This window comes from Dipodomys spectabilis, unplaced genomic scaffold, assembly GCF_019054845.1.
Source record: "Dipodomys spectabilis isolate Male_0828 unplaced genomic scaffold, ASM1905484v1 ptg000002l, whole genome shotgun sequence".
Taxonomy (NCBI): Eukaryota; Metazoa; Chordata; class Mammalia; order Rodentia; family Heteromyidae; genus Dipodomys; species Dipodomys spectabilis.
The window spans coordinates 18781255-18795968 of NW_024870679.1; the positions used below are offsets into that span (position 1 = coordinate 18781255).

A 14714-nucleotide genomic window follows, 5' to 3' on the forward strand; every position below is an offset into this window, starting at 1 on the left:
GATGTCTCTGCCCAAGGCTGGCTTCAAACCTCAATTCTCAGAACTCAGCCTCCTGAGTAGGATTATAGGTGTGAGCCACCAGCACCTGGCTTCTTACCCAACTTGTGAACCTCAAATTTCATTTCCTTTTCTTCTCCCTTTCCCAAGCCCATATTTAGTGCTAATAACATAACTATAATAAGGGAAATCCTCTCCATCTATTCACAATGGCTGCCAAGCACACACTTGCTGCATCTTACATGTTTTATTTGAACTCAAACCTTTTCCATCCAAATCTTCTCCTACCTCTTTCATCTAGACTTTGCTAACTTGGATTGTCAATCATTTGTACAAGGAGAGGCATGGAAGGCTCCTGCGGGGTCAAGGGAAGAAGGGAAGAGGAGGTTGGAGGAGTGGAAAGGGAGATGCTGTTGGGGTCCTGGGCCCATTCTTACCACACACATGACTAATGCTGGATGGAGCAGTGGCCTGAGTTGCTCTAGTCCGTGGCCTTCCTTATGGCATGGGCTGATGAGTTCCAGGAGAGAGCTTTCTTAGCAGCCATGAACTCTATCCTGCCTTGAGTGAGAGACTGTCCCAGGGGTAGCTACTTTTCTTTATGTGTTTTTTGGGGACTTGCAAGAATAGTTATCCAGTGCTATGTGGGTACTTCCTCTGTGTGTTAAGTCATGGTGAGGAGCAGAGAGGCCTTTATGAAGTGACCCAGATACTAGGTTTTTCTTTCTTTAATGCTGGTACTGAGGCTTGAGCTCAGGGCCTTGCACTCTTGCTTAACCTTCTCACTCTAGGCTGATGCTCTAACACTTAAGCCACAGCTTCACTTCTTGCAGTTTCTTCGTTAGTTGGAGATAAGAGTCTCTCCAGTTTGCTTGACTGGGCTGGCTTTGAACTGTGATCCTCAGATCTCAGCCTCCTGAGTGACTAGGTTGACAGGCGTGAGCCACGGTCACTGGGTCCTCAGTCAGTTCATGTGGTTGATGAAAGTTCCTATTAAAAGTAAGAATCAAAATTTTGTTGAGTCTTCTCTGAGAAAAGGGATCTTCAGAGTGTCTCCTAACATTGAAAAATTCTAGCCAGGTAAGTGCCAGGCATAACTGCAGTTGGAGGAAGCTCTCAGAAAACTGTCACCGTTTGGCAGGCTCTCTGTGTGGTGCCAACTCGTTCATTCCTGTGGAGGTAGCTAGGTGGTAAGTGCCATCTCTAGGTTACAGATAGAAAACTGAGGTCTGAGAGACAATAAGGACACAGTTACTAAATGGAAGACTTAGAAAGAGCATCTCAGTCACTTGATGCCTACGTCTATTTCTTCCAAAATAGACTCCCTCTTTCTTTTTGTGCCAGTACTGGGATTTGAACTTAGTGCCTTGAGATCTTGCCTGTTTTTTTTTTTTTCCCTGTGCAAGGCTGGTGATCTACCACTTGAGCCTAAGCAGCTGGGATTACAGGTGTGAGCCATTGACTCCCAGCAGCTCCCTGCTTTTGTTGGGAAGGTTAACAGGGAAAATGGAAATTTCTGTGTAGGCAGAGCCAGCACAGATATTGAAGCAGGATGCTGCTTTGTCTGGGAGAGAAAAAAAAAGCTCACTCAGTTATTTCCCAGCTGAGGCAAGGAAACTGACAGCCCTGATCTGCAGCTCTATGACTGGTTCCAAACAGACTCACAGATTCAGTTAAAACGGGATGATAATCGTTTTTCCTTCCTGCCTGCCTTCTTTTCTTTCTTGTACCAATGGAGATAGATACTTTTCTGGTACTAATCAGGGATGCTCACCTAAAACTGTAGCCTTTGAGCATAAAGATACCCTGCCTGGTTCTCATTTGGGAGATGTGATTACTTCTCTAACCACACACAAGGTCTATGTTGGAAAACAACACTACCTGCAAGGGTTATGAGTCAAGCCTTAGCCAGAAAGTCACCTGTCTGCAAGATAAATGTATCTCCTCACTTCAACTGTCCATTCCTCAATGCATCCCACCACTGAAGGGTTGTCATTTTGGGTATCTCAGGCAAAATATATTTTAGGCTTTCATTAATTAATGTGCTGGTGCTGGGACTTGAACTCAGGGCTCTGTACTCTTACTTGGTTTTTTTTTTCTGTTCAGGTCTGGTGCTCTACCACTTACTTGAGTCACAGATCTGGCTTTTTTGCTTGTTAACATGGATTTATTCACTTGGGCTGAGCTTGAACCCCAATCTTCAGATTTCAATCCTGAGTAGCTAGGATTACAGGTGTGAACCATGGGTGCTGGCAGGCTTTCTCTTTTAAATACCATTCCCCAAAAGTAATTATCAAACAGCCACACCTTTGAGTAAACAATTTTTAGGGCACTTTGCTTTAGAATGACTAGACTAATTGTAATGGGGGATAGTATGGCTTGCTTTGGAGAGGCTTATGTGGAATGAGGGTGTTAAAAGGAACGTAATAACAAGAGAACGAAAAGGACTTCCAAACTTTGGGGTGTTGTTAGTAGGGGAGAAGACAGAACAAAGGACTCCTTTGGTGAGGAGATCTATTGATCTCTTGTCTAGTTTTCTACTCTCCTATTCCTGGCACTGCAGTCAACAACTTTGGCATAGTTTCGCTTTAGATGAATTATCTTAGTTACTACTTTCTCTGTTCTGAAAATTGATTGGCTCTGGGTAAAATTGCCCCTTATGAGACATGTACTTGAATTTAAGATTGTCCCCTGACTGGCTTTATATTTGAGACATGCTGGTTTGAAGGGACACAGGCCAGAAGACCTATGGGATTTCTCTCAATTCTTTTAGCTTCTCTATACCTTTCAGGGATAAAACTTGACCTGGTCTGGTCCCTAAATATTTCAGCATCCATTTTGTAGAGTAAGAGGCTCCCCTTTTAGTATCCTCTGATGGCTCTTTTTTAGTTTTTATTTTTTGGGTGCCAGTACTGGGACTGGAACTCAGGGCCTCACTTTCTCATTTGGCTTGTTCACTCAAGACTAGCACTCTGCTACTTGAGCCACACCTCCACTTCCTGCTTTTTGCTGGTTATTTGGAGATAAGGTCTCACAGTTTGTCTGCGTGGCTGGCTTTAAGCGGTGATCTCAGACCGACTTCCTGTGTAGCTAGGATTACAGGCAAAAGCCACCAGCGCCTGGCCAGATGGACTTTTTGGTATTCACCTTATGCTTGAGCTAGGCCTAGGAGCTGACATCCCTCAATCCAGGCCTTTGAGCAGATGTCCTCTAGCTTGTTCCTAGCCTCTGATTAAAGGTAGTGTAGAGTTTAGGCTAAGCACTCATTTTGGAAGAGGAGATTAAAAAAAAAAAGAAAAGAAAGAAAAAAAGAAAAAAAATCTTTGTTGCTTTAAGGGAAAAAAATTGTGACCAGGCTGCCAGAGCATTTTCATTTTCCAGGGAGAGGATCTGGCACCTTGCTGGCTTTCTCTGATGGTGCCCAGAGCAGAATTCCTTCCAATACAAAGAACATCACTGCTTCAGACCTCTGGGGTTACAGTAACCCCCAAAATGGTCAGACATTTGGACATCTGGACTGATGATTTGACATTCCAGAGCGGTGAAATGAGGTTTGGAAGCTACAAAAACAAGTTGAGACTGTAAATAATTGGACAAATTCTATAGGACCGCCGGGCTGACATTACAGACTGGTGCCCCACAGGTTAAATTTGGCTTGGACACAGTTATTTGGTTACCAAAGTGAATTATTTTTGGGAAATCTCAAAAGTTCCAACTTGTGGTTTCTCTCTCTCTCTCTTGCTGTGTGCTGGTGCTGGGGCTCCAACCCATGGCTTTGTGCTCTTGCTTGACTTTTTCCACTCACGGCTGGCACTGTACCACTTATTTCTGGCTTTGGCTGGTTATTTGGACATAAGAGTCTCTCAGCATTGTTTGTCCAGGCTGGCTTTGAACCATGATGCTCAGATTTCAGCCTCCTAAATAGCTAGGATTAGAGGCATGAGTTACCAGTGCCTTGCTCTGGTTTTTCCTGAAAAATCAGATGGTCAGGTAACACTAGAACTGCCTAGCTCTCCAACCTGCGCGACCCCATCTCTCTCCATGGAATTACAACAGGCCCACTCTAGCCATTGAGATCACTTGTCTGGATCCTGTAGGTCTTATTTCAATTTTTATTTTTTTTGTTTGTTTTGGTGCCAGTATCTGGTCCTCATGTCTGGGCTTCAGGTGCTCACTGCTCGCGGCTGGTACTCTCACTTGATCCATGCCTCCAGTCCAGCTTTGGTATTGTTTATTGGAGAGAGTCTTGTGGGCAGAAAACAGGTTTCTAACCTCCATCTTCTGATCTCAGCCTCCCAAGTGGCTGGGATGACAGGGGTGACCCACCAGCACCAAGCTGCCATTTGGGATCGACAGCCCTGATATGTGGTCACATGGATGGAGTCGGTTGGGTGTGAGCTTGAGACAGGACTGATTTAAAAAAAAAAATAAGGCTTCGAGGTAACCACCGTTCTGTGGGGTTTCTATGAAGAAAGGGGGAGGAAAGCCAAGTCCCCCCACAGGCTGCTGGGGTGGAGACACAGGACAGTTCACACGCGAGTGGGCGCTTGGCTTGGACAATGGCTTTACTTTGTGGTGTGTATGTGTGTGTGTGTGTGGGAGGGTGTTATACAGAACGGATTTCTTCATTGGACAGCATGCACGGTTACGGGGACAGCACCTGTCCACCCCGGCGTGGGGTGGGGCAGAGGGGGGACGTGGAAGAATCAAAGTATGTGGGCCGGCACCTTCTGGGGTCACTGCTGCCCCGCCCTGATGGGCTGGGGGCGGGCGCCCCTTCAGATGGTCAGATCGTCTGATCTAGCTCGGCTGCTGGCTTTGCTCAGCCTGCTCAGAGGCCTGCTGTCGTCGGTGGTCAGCTCGGGACAGAGTGAAGGGGCCTTCTCGGCCGGGAGGCCCGGTTTGGAGATCTTCTCGGCCGGCAGCTCCTCCTTCCCGACCCCCGGGGGCTCGGCCTTTTCCCCCTCGGGCGCGCCCAGCGGTTCGGGCCCATCGGAGGTCTTCTCGGGCTCAGGCTCAGCCCCATCGGTGGCAGCGGGTTGCCCGTCAGCCGGGGTCTCCGGGGCACCCACCTGGGCGTAGGAAGGCAGCGTCTCCGGGTAGGCCCGGGGCACGTCGGCCAAGGTGCCCGCGCCCAGCTTTTCCTCGAACTGGCTGAAGGGCTTGGCGGCCAGCGGGCTGGCCTCCACCATGCCCACCTCGGTGAGGGGGAAGTAGTGCGAGACGATCTTCTCCTCCTCCAGCAGCTGGTAGCCCTTGGCCTTCTGGATGGAGGAGACGGCGATGGAGTGCAGCGGCTTCTCGGCGGCCAGGTCGCCCAGGGGCTGCTCGGCCGGCCTCTTGAAGGCCGATCGGAGGCCCTTGAGGCCCAGGTGGCTCATCTCCATGATGTTGAGGAAGAGGGAGACGAAGGCGACGGAGAGCATGAAGAGGATGAAGATGGTCTTCTCGGTGGGCCGCGACACGAAGCAGTCCACCACGTTGGGGCAGGGCCAGCGGCTGCAGCGGTAGAGCGGCAGGATGCGGAAGCCGTAGAGGAAGTAGTGGCCGACGATGAAGCCCACCTCGAAGAGCGTCTTGAAGATGATGTGGCACACATAGGTGCGCAGCAGCGTGCCCTCCAGCCGGAACTTCTTGGTGCCCTTGCTGCTGCTGCTGCTCTTGCGGATGCTGGCCTGCTCCGCCTCGGCGCCGGCGCCCGCGCATGCGCCGCCCGCGCCGCCGCCGCCCGCGCATGCGCCCGCGCCGCCCGCGGCCCCCGCGCGCGCGCACGGCTCCTCCTCGCGCTCCTTGCGCTTCTCCTCCATGCGCACGTGGTGCACCGCGTGGCCCACGTACACCAGCGACGGCGTGGACACGAAGATGATCTGCAGCACCCACAGGCGGATGTGCGAGATGGGGAACGCCTCGTCGTAGCACACGTTCTCGCAGCCTGGCTGCTGCGTGTTGCACACGAAGTCCGACTGCTCGTCCCCCCACACGAACTCGGCCGCCGTGCCCAGGATGAGGATGCGGAAGATGAACAGCACCGTGAGCCACACGCGCCCGATCACCGTGGAGTGCTCGTTCACCTCCTCCAGGATGTTCCCCAGGAAGCTCCAGTCACCCATGGCGCCGCACCTGGGGAGGGGGGGTCCGGGAGAGGGGGGAAGGGGAGGGAACAGGGGGACAGGGAAGGAGAGGGGGGAGAGAAGGGAGAGGGAGGGGTAGGAGTAGAGGAGGGTACCAGGGAGGGAGAGGGATGGGAAAGAGGGGGGAGAAGGGGAGGGGGATGGAGGAAGGAAAGGAGAGGAGGGGGAGGAGGGGGGGATGGAGGGAGAGGGATGGGGGGGAAGGAGCCCGAGAGCATGGGGAGGGAAGTGGGAGGAGAGAAGGAAGGGGATAGAGAAGGGAAAGAGAGGGAAGGGAGAGGAGAAAGGGAGGGAAGAGGGGAAGGAGGTGAGTGCAGATGTGGAACAGGTCTGCCTTTCTGGCTTTTTTTTTTTAGATCCAGATCTGGAACTCTGTACCTGACCCTCGTGCATTGGTTGGCCCTCTACCAAATGAGCCACTTCTCCAACCCCAAGGGCCATCCCCACCCCCAATTACCACAGCCATCACCATGTCAAGACACTTCTGTGGGGACTAGTTCTAGGGGACAAAAGACACATAAAAGAATCTGCTTCTTGGCTGGGCTCTGTGGCTCACACCTATAATCCTAGCCACTCAGGAGGCCTAGAGCTAAGGATCGCAGTTCAAAGCCAGCTTGGGCGGGAAAGTCTATGAGATTCTTAGCTCTAGTTAACCAGCAAAAAAAAAGCTGGAAGTGGAGCTATGGCTCAAGTGGTAGAGCATCATTAGCCTTGAGCAAAAACAAAAAACTCAGGGACAGTGCCCAGGCTTTGAGTTTAAATCCCAGGACCAACACAGACACAGACACAAACAATATCAATCTGCCTCCATTAGCTTCCTCTGTAACCTGAATTTCATAGGCATACCTCTTTTCATTCACTTCAGGAGTGGTTTGAAACAATCCATTAATTTGTTTTTTGTGTTTTTTTTTTCATTTTGTTTTGGTGCTGGTACTGGGATTTGAACTCAGGGCCTCTCCCTCTTGGATTCAAGGCTGCCACTCTACCACTTGAGCCACAGCTTTTTTTTGTGTATGTGTCTGTGCCAATCTTGGGGCTTCAATTCACAGCCTGGGCATTGTCCCTTACTTTTTTCACTCAAGCTTAGTATTCTATCACATACTCTGCATCTCTACTTCCAATTTTGTAGTGGTTCATGAAAGAGTCCTATGTACTTTACCTGCCCAGGATGGATTGAAATCCTGATCCTCAAATTTCAGCTTCCTGAATAGCTAGGATTATAGCTGTGAGTCACTGGCACCCTGCTCCCATAAAGCAATTTATGCATAACTCCTTGATCACCACTAAAAATGAGCTTTTATCTTGGGTTGAAAGGAATATCCCATATTTACATGAATTTAAACCAAAACATACATTGCCTGAAAGTTTATGCTGAAAAATATCCAATGAGTTCATGCCCTGCCCCCAAAATTCTCGTATGTATGAATTGCCTGTAGATATTTTAGTTTTAACTGTTTTGGGATATGTAGTGATAATATGTTTGAATGAAGAAAAATCTCCCCCCCCCCCGCCCCCCGTACTGGGACTTGAACTCAGACCTTAAGCTCTTAGTTTCCCTCAACGCTGATGTTCTACCTGTTAGCATTATGCCCACCTTTGGTCCTCAGCTCCACCCAGACCTGCTGGCCCCTCCTTCTCTCCACCCAGACCCACCTCAACCTCCATCTACCTTACTTCCTATCCCCCAGACCCTGCTGCTACCTAGATAGCAGAGGCTGCCATGTGCTCTCTCTCTGGGGTGGGGGGGGATATGGCTCCTCTAATAAACCTTGTAATAATCTTTCTCCTGTGCCTGCCTGCCTCTGCATGATTGCCGGGATGGATGTGATGGATCCTTTCACTACTACTTTAGCCAAACCTCCATTTCCACAATTTTTTTCTGGTTAATTGAAGGCAAGTAAGAGCCTCACGGACTTTTCTGCTTGCATTGGCTTTGAACTGGATCCTCAGATCTTAGCCTTCCGAATAACCAGGACTACAGGTGTGAGTCACTGGCGTCCACCTAAGGATTCTCGTTTTTTGAACACCTGTTGTGAGACAGACAAAAGGTTCTTAAGGGTTTACTAACTTGATTCCAAAAAGAGAAAATTAGATAGATAGTCTAAGAATGGACGGCAATCACCCAGCAGTGCCATGCCTGGTTCTAAAGGCTGGGTTCTTTCCTCTACACCAGTAATTAAGAAAGACTGCTTGTAGCTGGGCACTGGTGGCTCACACCTGTCATCCTAGCTACTCAGGAGGCTGAGATCTGAGGATGATGATTTAAAGCCAGCCTGGGCAGGAAAGTCCATGAAACTCTTTATCGCTAGTTAACCATCTCTCCCCCTCCAAAAAAAAAAAAAGCTAGAAGTGGAGGTATGGCTCAAGTGGTAGAACAGAAAAGCTCAGGGACAGCTCCAAAGCCAAGAGTTCAAGCCCCTGGATCAGGGGAAAAAAATACTGCCTGTGATCAGAGACATAATTTTCTATCTGTACTCTTAATGTATGTTTTCTGTTCTCAAGGTTGAAATCTAGAATCCTTTTTAATAGTGTTACAAGTTGAGAGTGATATATATATATGTGTGTGTGTGTGTGTGTTTGGATCTATCTATCTATCTATCTATCTATCTATCTATCTATCTATCTATCTAGAACTGTCCTTTAGCTTTTTCCACTCAAGGCTCGCACTCTGCCACTTGGTGCTCAGCACCTTTCCCTCCTTTGGGGTTTCTGTCTGTATTTCCCTTAGATACCTACTTAGGTGGATAGTGGTACATGCTCTCAGAAGTCTGTGGCAGTTTTCTCCCCTACTGAATCAAAAGCTTGGAGGGGAGGAACCATTCTGGTTTGTTTTATCTTCCATGAACCATCACACAGTAGAACAAAACACTTCACCGCATGAGATCCAACAGACACCAGAGTATGGGGCTGATATTAATCATTGTAAGATCTGGGCTGGGTGCCCACAGTTCACACCTGAAATCCTAGCTAATCCGGAGGTTGAGATCTGAGGATTAAGGTTCAAAACCAGCGGGCAGGAAAGTCTGTGAGACTCTTATCTCCAGTTAACCACAAAAATGCCAGAAATGAAAATGTAGTTCAAGTGGTAGAGCTTCAGCCTTGAGCAAAAAACCCAACTGAGAGGGTGAGGCCCCATGTTCAAGTCCCAGTGCTGCCATACACACATGCAAACAAAACAGATGTAACCTCCCCTCCCCCAACTGCTCAGTTACCTACATCTCAGCACTATGAGAGTAACCTTCAGATAAATACTAAGTACCAAGAAGGATAGCCAGCTAATCTCAGACCAGCTGTTTTGGACAAAAAGGCTTATTTTCTATAAGATGAAGAATATAAATGGGAAGAACAGTGATTCTTATCACACGAATGCCACAGTACACATGCCTGACACTGTCTGACAACCACATTAGCCATTTACAAACGAAAGCAAAGAGAACATTGTGCCGTGTGTGTGTGTGTGTGTGTGTGTGTGTGTGTGTGTGTGTGTGTTAGTGGTATTAGTTGGTACTGGGGCATGGATTCAGGGCCTGGCTGTCCCTGAGCTGTTTTGCTCAAGGCTGTCACCCTACCACTTGAGACACAGCTCCACTTCTAGCTTTTTGTTGGTTCATTGGAGATACAAGTTTCTTAGATTTGTCTTTCCAGGTTAGCTTTGAATGGCAGTCCTCAAATCTCAGCCTCCTGTGCAGCTAAGATTATAGGTGTGAGCTATCAGTGCCTTTTTTTTTTTTTTTTTGAGTCCGGTCGTGGGGCCTGAACTCTGGGCCTGGGCACTGTCCCTCAGCTCTTCAGCTCAAGGCTAGTGCTCTACCACTAGAGCCACAGTGCCACTTCCGGCTTTTTTCTTTTTGCTTATGTGGTGCTGAGGAATCCGAACCCAGGGCCTCATGCATGCAAGGCAAGCGCTCTACCACTGAGCCACTTTCCCAGCCCTGCTCTACCATTTTGAGCCACAGCACCACTTCCTTCTGCCTGGCTCTTGATTTTCAACAATGAAAATTTAAGCTGGGCACTAGTGGCTCACACCTGCCATCCTAGATACTTAGGAGGCTGAGATCTGAGGATCATGGCTTCAGACTATTTGAGGCCAACAAGTCCAAGAGACTCTTATCACCAATTAACAACCAAAGAGCTAGAAGTGGAGGTGTTGGCTCAAATGGTAGAATGCCAGCCTCGAGCAAAAAAGTCAGGTGAGGCTGGTCTGAAGGTAGTGAGTTATCACAATTGATTGTTCACAGTCAGTTACAGATTGAACTCCTTATTCTACACTCTTCCCCCTTCTCACTACTGCACTTGAATAGTCTTAAAAAAAAAAAAAGCCAAGTGAGAGCCCGAAGCCCAGAGTTCAGGTTTCTGTACACATATAGAAGGGAAGGTTGAAGGATGTCAAATCAGAGTAGCAAGAGAATTCATTGGGGCATATGATCTAAACCAAAGGAAAAAGTCTTCTCTTCTTCATAGGGATAATTCCATTTTATGTTGTTTGTACTTAGTGAGCACAGTATTCAACTAGTTAAAAATAAAAATGAGTGAGCGGACCTATTCCAGATAGAGAGCACATGAACGGAATTCCAGCCCTCAGGCCCAGGGTGTCCTCCATTCCGGGAAGGCTGTGAGCAAGAGGAACACATCAAGAACACCTCATGGTGGCTCTTAGGACATAGTCCTCCAGTACTGACTAAGTTTCCATGTGCCTTGTCTCAGTTCTCACAACAACCTCTGAACTGGCCAGTCATCTGGAATTTAGAACCCATGGACTAGTGTAATTTCCCAAGAAAGTAAGGTGACAAACAATACTGTCAACTTGGTGTTTTTACCAAACAAGGACATAAGAATAAGAAACTTAAGAAACCACTAACTGATGTCACCATCATTTCATAAAAATGGGTTTTGTGGGGGGAAGGGTGCTGAACTTAGCACTTGGATGCTTTCCCTGAGCTTTTTTTTTTTTTTTTTAATTCAAGGCTGGTGCTCTACCACTTGAGCTACACATCCACTTCTGGTTTTTTGTTGGTTCATTGGAGATGAGTCTCATGGACTTTCCTGCCTGGGCTGACTTCAAATCATGATGCTCAGATCTCAGCCTCCTGCGTAGCTAGGATTACAGGCGTGAGCTGCTGGTACCTGTATAAAAGGGGATTTTAATTTTTTTTTAATTTAATTTTTTTTTTTTGGTCGGTCGTGGGCTTGAACTCTGGGCTTGGGTGCCGTCCCTGTGCTCTTCAGCTCAAGGTGAGCGCTCTACCGCTTGAGCTACAGTGCCACTTCTGGTTTTCTGAGTGGTTTATTGGAGATAGGAGTCTCATGGACTTTCCTGCCCTGGATGGCTTTGAAGTGTGATCCTCAGATCTCAGCCTCCTGAGTAGCTAGGATTACAGGTGTGAGCCACCGGCGCCCGGCTTATTTTTAATTTTTTTTTATTGTCAAGATGCTGTACAGAGGGGTGTGCTGTACAGAGGGGTTTCATTTACATAAGGATAAAAGGGGATTTTTAATAGCGTGAAACTCAGAAAGGACATGATTGTAGCCCAAAAGACAGAAGTCTTGAAATGGAACAGATTTAACATGATGAAACATGTTCAACCTGGTCTCATTATTATTATTATTATTATTATTGTCACAGGTCTTGAGCAGGAACTGACATTTCTAGCCGCATTTTTGAGATCTAGAGAATGAGGCATTATGAGCCACCATTTCCAAGGAGGAAAACTGGAGATGAAATAAAATTCCCCAGACCCTCCACTAGAAGAGCAGACAGAGTGGGGTGTGAGACCTGGTTTCCCAGCACCATATCCAGGTAGCCTTGTCTTGTTCTGGCTTTGAAGACACCCCAAAATACATACACATCCATGCTCACACATTTGCCAAGGACTAGAGCACCATCTACCACTCTGGTTTGTAATGCGGTAGCAAATGTGCTTCCGTTCTTGTTTTCAGAGAAGCCATTAACCAGCCTCTCTAGGACACAGATAACAGAATTTACTCCCACAAAGAGTTTCTGAGCCTGGGCCTGATTTCATTCCTGGGTGCCATTAAATAATTTCACGTTGGAATCAGGAAGCACACACATTCTTCCTACAGATACAGCACTAAACCGTGGGTACTCCTAACGCTGATCGCAGAGTCTGAGTGAAACAAAACCAAAAACGCTTTCACAAATGGAACACTTGGGCCAGGGCCTTCTGGATGCCTGGGAACCTGTTAATTCATTCTGAAAATGGACAAGATCTAACTAGGGGCTGGCGGCTCATGCTTGTAATCCTAAATACTCAGGAGCCTGAGATCTGGGGATGGCCGTTTGAAGCCAGCCCAGGCAGAAAAGTTTGTGAGACTCTTAACCAGCAGAAACCTGCGAGTGGAGTATGGCTCAAGTGGTAGAGCACCAGCCTTGAATGAAAAAGCCAAGGGAAAGCATGAGGTCCTGAGTTCAAATCCTAGTACCAGCACAAAAAAGCTTCCCAACTTCGATCAACTTCGAGGACTTTCCGAGGTAGAGTTGAGCTTTCCTAATGTAACTGCCAACCTTCATGGAAATTTATTTTCTTTGGGAGGAAATTCCCCCCCCCCCCCACGGCCCCAGCCCTTTGATTAGTGGGGAAGAAGCGATATCAGGACAGCTAGAACCTCCTCCCACCCAAGGAAAACTTGCCAGTATGAGCAGGGTCCCACGGAGAACCAGGTGTCGTCCTTCTCTCTTGGCACTCAGCAGCAAAATGACAATGTTCGTGACTTTCCTTTGACATCGAACCTAAAAGCCCACCTCCCCTTCTCCACCCCGCCCCTCCCTTGCTGCACGACTGAGCAGATATGACTGGATGGGCCCTGATGGGTAGGTTTTACTGTCCAGCAAGATTTTAAGCTCCCAGCCAGACAGCTTTTATGAAGGGAGGGATGTTTGGGAAACAATAGGAGGGAGAGAATGCGAGAGCTGTGTGGGGCGCCGGGGGAGGAGGACGGGGACGCTGATCGGGGAGAGGCAACATGGACGCCGGCAGCCCGGCCTCCATCCTGGCCAGCGGGAGTCCAGAGCCGTGTTCTTAGGCTTTATTGCCATCTTAGAGGATTTTTGTTTTTGGTTTCTTTTTAAGCAAGGTCTCTCTAGGGGACTCAGGAGAGTGTGTATGTGCATGTGCGTGTGTGTGCCCGTGTCAGTATTGGAGCTTGCTTTCATGGCCTTACATTTTTGCCTAGCCTTTGCACTCAAGGTCAGTGCTCTAGCACCTGAGCCATAGTTCCACTTATGGTTTTTTTTTTTTGTTTTTGTTTTTTTTTGGTGATGGATGGGAGATAAGCATTTCTTAGGTTTGTCTGCCCAGGCTGGCTTCAAATCATGATCCTCAGATCTCAGCTTCCTAGATAGCTAGGATGACAGGCGTGAGCCCCCAGCACCTGGCTCAAACTCTTGACTCTTCTGTCTCTGCCTGAAGTGTACTGGGATTAGGTGTGTGTCTCACAAGGCCTGGCTGGTGATAGAATCTGTGATGTCGTTTACCGGTGTGCAATCCCTGGCCGGGGTTGGCCCTTCTCAAACCGTGCTGTTTTGTTCTCCACTGAGGGGTATGTGCTTGTGTCTCAAAACCTCCATCGGAGCAGTATCTATCTTGAAAAAAGGAGCCTAAGATGCAATGCCAATGTGCATCCGACCATATAAAAGAATATTTATCAAAATGAACTCCAGGAAATGGAAACGAGGCTTTTTTCCCCCCTCTGTCTTGCTGTTCTAGCTTTTTCCTTTATTTTGTTTGTTCTTGTAGATATCTTTGGGAGGATCAAGGCAGCACAAAAATGGAGGGGCAAAGGGTGAACAAATGCAGCCGTGGTACTCACTAGACACTAAGTTGAGAATGAATGAACTATACAACTTGGGGTGGGGGGATGAGAGGGAAAAACTGGGAGTGAGGGAAGAGGTGGCACTGTCCAAAAAGAAATGGTCTCTCTATTCGACTTACGTAACTGTAACCCCTCTGTATATTACCATCCCAACGATAAAGAATTAAAAAAAAAAAAAAAGAAGTCTAAGAGTCAGGCACCGGTGGCTCATACTTGTAATCCTTGCATCCCAGGAGGCTGAGATCTGAGACCAACCCTGGGCAGACAAATCTGACAGATAGCTGTCAGTTAGCTAGCAAAATCTAGATGTGGCAGTGTGGCTCAAGTTGTAAAGTGGCAGCCTTGAGTGACAAAACTAAGGGACAGTGCCCTAGCCCTGAGTTCTGAGTTCAAGCCCAACCAGTACTGCCCCTCCTACCCCATATAACTGCTAACACGGACATTTTAAGGAAGGAATCCGGGGATCCCTTCGCTTCGACAGCCTGGGGAGGAAAGCTTTTTCTTGTTGGTCCACCTGGAGAGGACCAGGGGAAAGTCACATCTCTGTGTCCTTCCTCCCTGCTGACGGGGTGGTGAGCCACAGGTTCTTCTTTACCATGACCAGCTGGCTGAGTTCAAGGGCTCCTGTGCCCCGAGGGGCAGAGGGTGGGCTGGAGGGGGAGTTGGGGGGCACCCTCACTGGCGAGAGGATTTCCAACCCAGACGAGTTGTCAGGGCAAGGCCGGGCTTCCCATTATACAGAGCGGCTCATGCATG

At 48.2% G+C, this 14714-nt stretch overlaps 1 protein-coding gene across 2 annotated transcripts; it reads right to left on the reverse strand.

Annotated features, from left to right (window-relative positions):
* Positions 1–4775: 4775 nt before the first annotated feature.
* Positions 4776–6107, reverse strand: Gja8 (gap junction protein alpha 8). Of its 2 annotated transcripts, XM_042684052.1 has the most exons (2): positions 5742–6107; positions 4776–5681 (listed from the first exon to the last, which is right to left on the reverse strand). In XM_042684052.1, the coding sequence occupies exons 1-2, from the start codon at positions 6105–6107 to the stop codon at positions 4776–4778; spliced, it is 1272 nt and encodes a 423-aa protein (XP_042539986.1). The 2 variants fall into 2 exon arrangements, with proteins under 2 accessions (XP_042539986.1, XP_042539976.1); XM_042684042.1 differs by having other exon boundaries at positions 4776–6107.
* Positions 6108–14714: the final 8607 nt, after the last annotated feature.

What these genes read in the sequence shown, in the direction of transcription:
- Gja8 (XM_042684042.1), bottom strand. Translation starts at nt 6,107, where the DNA reads ATGGGTGACTGGAGCTTCCTGGGGAACATCCTGGAGGAGGTGAACGAG.